The sequence below is a fragment of the Gavia stellata genome, chromosome 17, assembly GCF_030936135.1.
Source record: "Gavia stellata isolate bGavSte3 chromosome 17, bGavSte3.hap2, whole genome shotgun sequence".
Taxonomy (NCBI): domain Eukaryota; kingdom Metazoa; phylum Chordata; class Aves; order Gaviiformes; family Gaviidae; genus Gavia; species Gavia stellata.
Window position 1 is genome coordinate 2,721,339 of NC_082610.1, and position 2,677 is coordinate 2,724,015.

General features: G+C 41.7%; 1 protein-coding gene across 1 annotated transcript; it reads right to left on the minus strand.

The window, feature by feature from the left end:
• Positions 1-663: 663 nt before the first annotated feature.
• On the minus strand, positions 664-1,635 carry LOC104252847 (olfactory receptor 5AR1). The gene has a single exon (XM_009807692.2). It carries the CDS (start codon positions 1,630-1,632, stop codon positions 664-666), a length of 969 nt encoding a protein of 322 aa, XP_009805994.2. The 5' UTR covers positions 1,633-1,635.
• Positions 1,636-2,677: the final 1,042 nt, after the last annotated feature.

The following is a 2,677-nucleotide window of genomic DNA, read 5'->3' on the forward strand; positions in this document are numbered from 1 at the left end:
TTGCAAATTTTTTTGTTTGTCTTTTAAAAATAGATGGGATTTCTGTATCAGCAAAGGGTCCTATAAAGATGTCACATAGAATTGATTGCATCAAGCTATGTCTGATTGCTGAACCTTATCTGGGGAATGCACATATGTAGCATTCATTTATTTGATCTTAAAACAGCACTGCTCATTAGTAATGTTAAACCTGGCTTCTGCAAACTCAGACTACACTGCCAGTTGGAAATGTTCCTGGTTTCAAACAGATTAGCCCAGATTTATTCTTAGCAAACACCCATGAGGACCTGGATCTCCTCTTTGCCCCACCATTCCCTCTTGAAGATCTGCTAGAACTAAATAACGTGAGGGATGCTTCACAATCTGAAAAATATAGCTCTTTATGGAGTGACACAAAAACCACAGAGTTTTTAAAGTAGGGAGTAGCATGTGGGAAAGGGTGCATGTGAGGCTTTGAGTATAATTAGTGGGTTTAAGGGTAAAATCAGACAGTATAGTTACACCCCGACAGAGGAGAAAGGCGGCTGTGGCTCACTATATCTTGTAGCAATGACATGCATGAGCACTTGGGTCCTTGTGATTGCTGTCTTCTGTTCACTTTTAGTTTAAATGGTCAGCAGCCAAATGGAGACTGAAATTCAAGAATGGCCAAGTTTATTTTGTTTAGTTTGACACCTCTTTACCAGTTTGATTTCTAAAGGAAACAAGAACTTTTTCTAGGAGTCTCTTGAGAGCTTCCTTCACCTCCATGTTCCTCAGGCTGTAGATTAGGGGGTTCAGCATGGGAATCACCAAGGTGTAGACCACGGACACCACTTTGTCCTGGTCCAGAGAGTAGCTAGAACTGGGGCGGAGGTACATGAAGATCATAGTCCCATAAAAAACTGAGACTGATGTCAAATGTGAGGCACAGGTGGAGAAAGCTTTGTGCCTGCCCTCTGAGGAGCGGATCCTCAGGACAGTGGTAAGGATATAACCGTAAGAGACAACAATGAATGCTAAAGTGCTGAGTGCAATGAAAGTAGCAATGGTGAAAAGCATGTGTTCATTGATAGTGGTACTGGAGCAGGAAAGTTTCAGGAGCGGAGGAATGTCACAGAAGAAGTGATTGATGACATTAGGACCACAGAAGTGTAAACTGAACACTGAGCTGACAAGCACTATTTCACTCACAGTAGCTATTATGTAGGATCCCACCACCAGTTGGACACAAACCTTTTGAGACATGGTGGCCACGTAGCGCAGAGGGTTACAGATGGCCACGTACCGGTCATAGGCCATCGCAGCCAGCAGGTAACACTCGCTGATTATGCAGACTCCACAAAAGTACATCTGGGCTGCACACCCTGGCAGAGAGATGGCTTTCCTTTCTTCAAAGAAGCTCACTAGCATTTTGGGAGCAACTGCTGAGGAATTACCCAGGTCTACCAGGGAGAGGTGGCAGAGAAAGAAGTACATGGGGGTATGGAGTCGAGAGTCAAGCCTGATTAATGCAATCATGCTGAGATTCCCCACCAACGAGGTGACACATATCAGAAGGAACAGCACAAAGAGAATGACCTGCAGCTCCCAAATATCTGTGATTCCCAAGAGAATGAACTCATCAACAGTTGTCTTGTTTCTTCTGACCATTGCCTTAATGAACCCGAATCTTTAAGAGGGAGAAAAATCAAAGAACACAAGTAAGTTACAACTCTGGATAGATGACTAAGTCATAATGATGCTGGGAATGCCGGGCAGGAATGTAGAAGAAAATTGGATGGTGCTTTATTTTAATGCAAACCTGGCTGTCTGTTAGTATGCAAGAACTGGATGCTTAACTCAATTCTCTTGAGAAGCTTGCTGTTATCCATGTAACACTTCTGTAATGCCAGTCTCAAAGGATTACTTTTGTTCCATTGCTGAGATTCCTCCAGGAAAGAGGAGAAAGTTGTTATTCATTCTGATCTTTTTTAGTATTTCCTGCTTAGTTCTATTGTTATATTTTTCTCAAATGCTTATCCATGTCCATGGTGCCTAGGAGGAATAACAGGATGATTCTGGTTACCTGCTCTGTTGTTCTTAAACAGTGGAGTAATAAATTGCTCTCAGCATCTAAGGATGACATTTAAGTTGGCCAGTGCAGTTCTGAGGAGAAGTCCTCACAGGAAGATATCCCCAAATTAAATAAAATAATAAATAAATCCATGTAGAAAAGCAGTTTATGTTAAAAAGCAGGTGATAATTTCATTAAAGTTTATCTGCCAATTCCAAACATAACAATTCAAAGGATAAGACAGGGGCAGTGTAGTCACAGACGTTGCCCTGTGTCCCTGAACCTGTTCGTGCTAATGGCAGGAGGAAAGTCTGTAAGTCTGTCCTGATAAGAATCACACTTGTTTTGTCCAACGTTAAGGAGTTGCGTATAAATTGAAAGAAACAGGAGCTGACACTGAAGACAGAATCCATCTTGCCTAACATTACCTACTTCCTAGGTGGATAGCTACCTTTGAGGTAGCCATTCAAGGCTTCATTTATAGTCATAGAAAAGAAGCAGGGACTTTAAGGCAAAATTCATGTAAGCTACTTAAAATGTCTACTTACTTTGGAGTGAAATGAATTGCTTTTTAGAGGTGCTGGTTGGTTTCTCATCACTGCTTATAAAGACTACACAATGATCAGATAAACTGCAGAAGTC

Excerpts from the sequence above, each read along its gene's own strand:
- LOC104252847 (XM_009807692.2), bottom strand. The coding sequence starts at position 1,632 with ATGGTCAGAAGAAACAAGACAACTGTTGATGAGTTCATTCTCTTGGGA.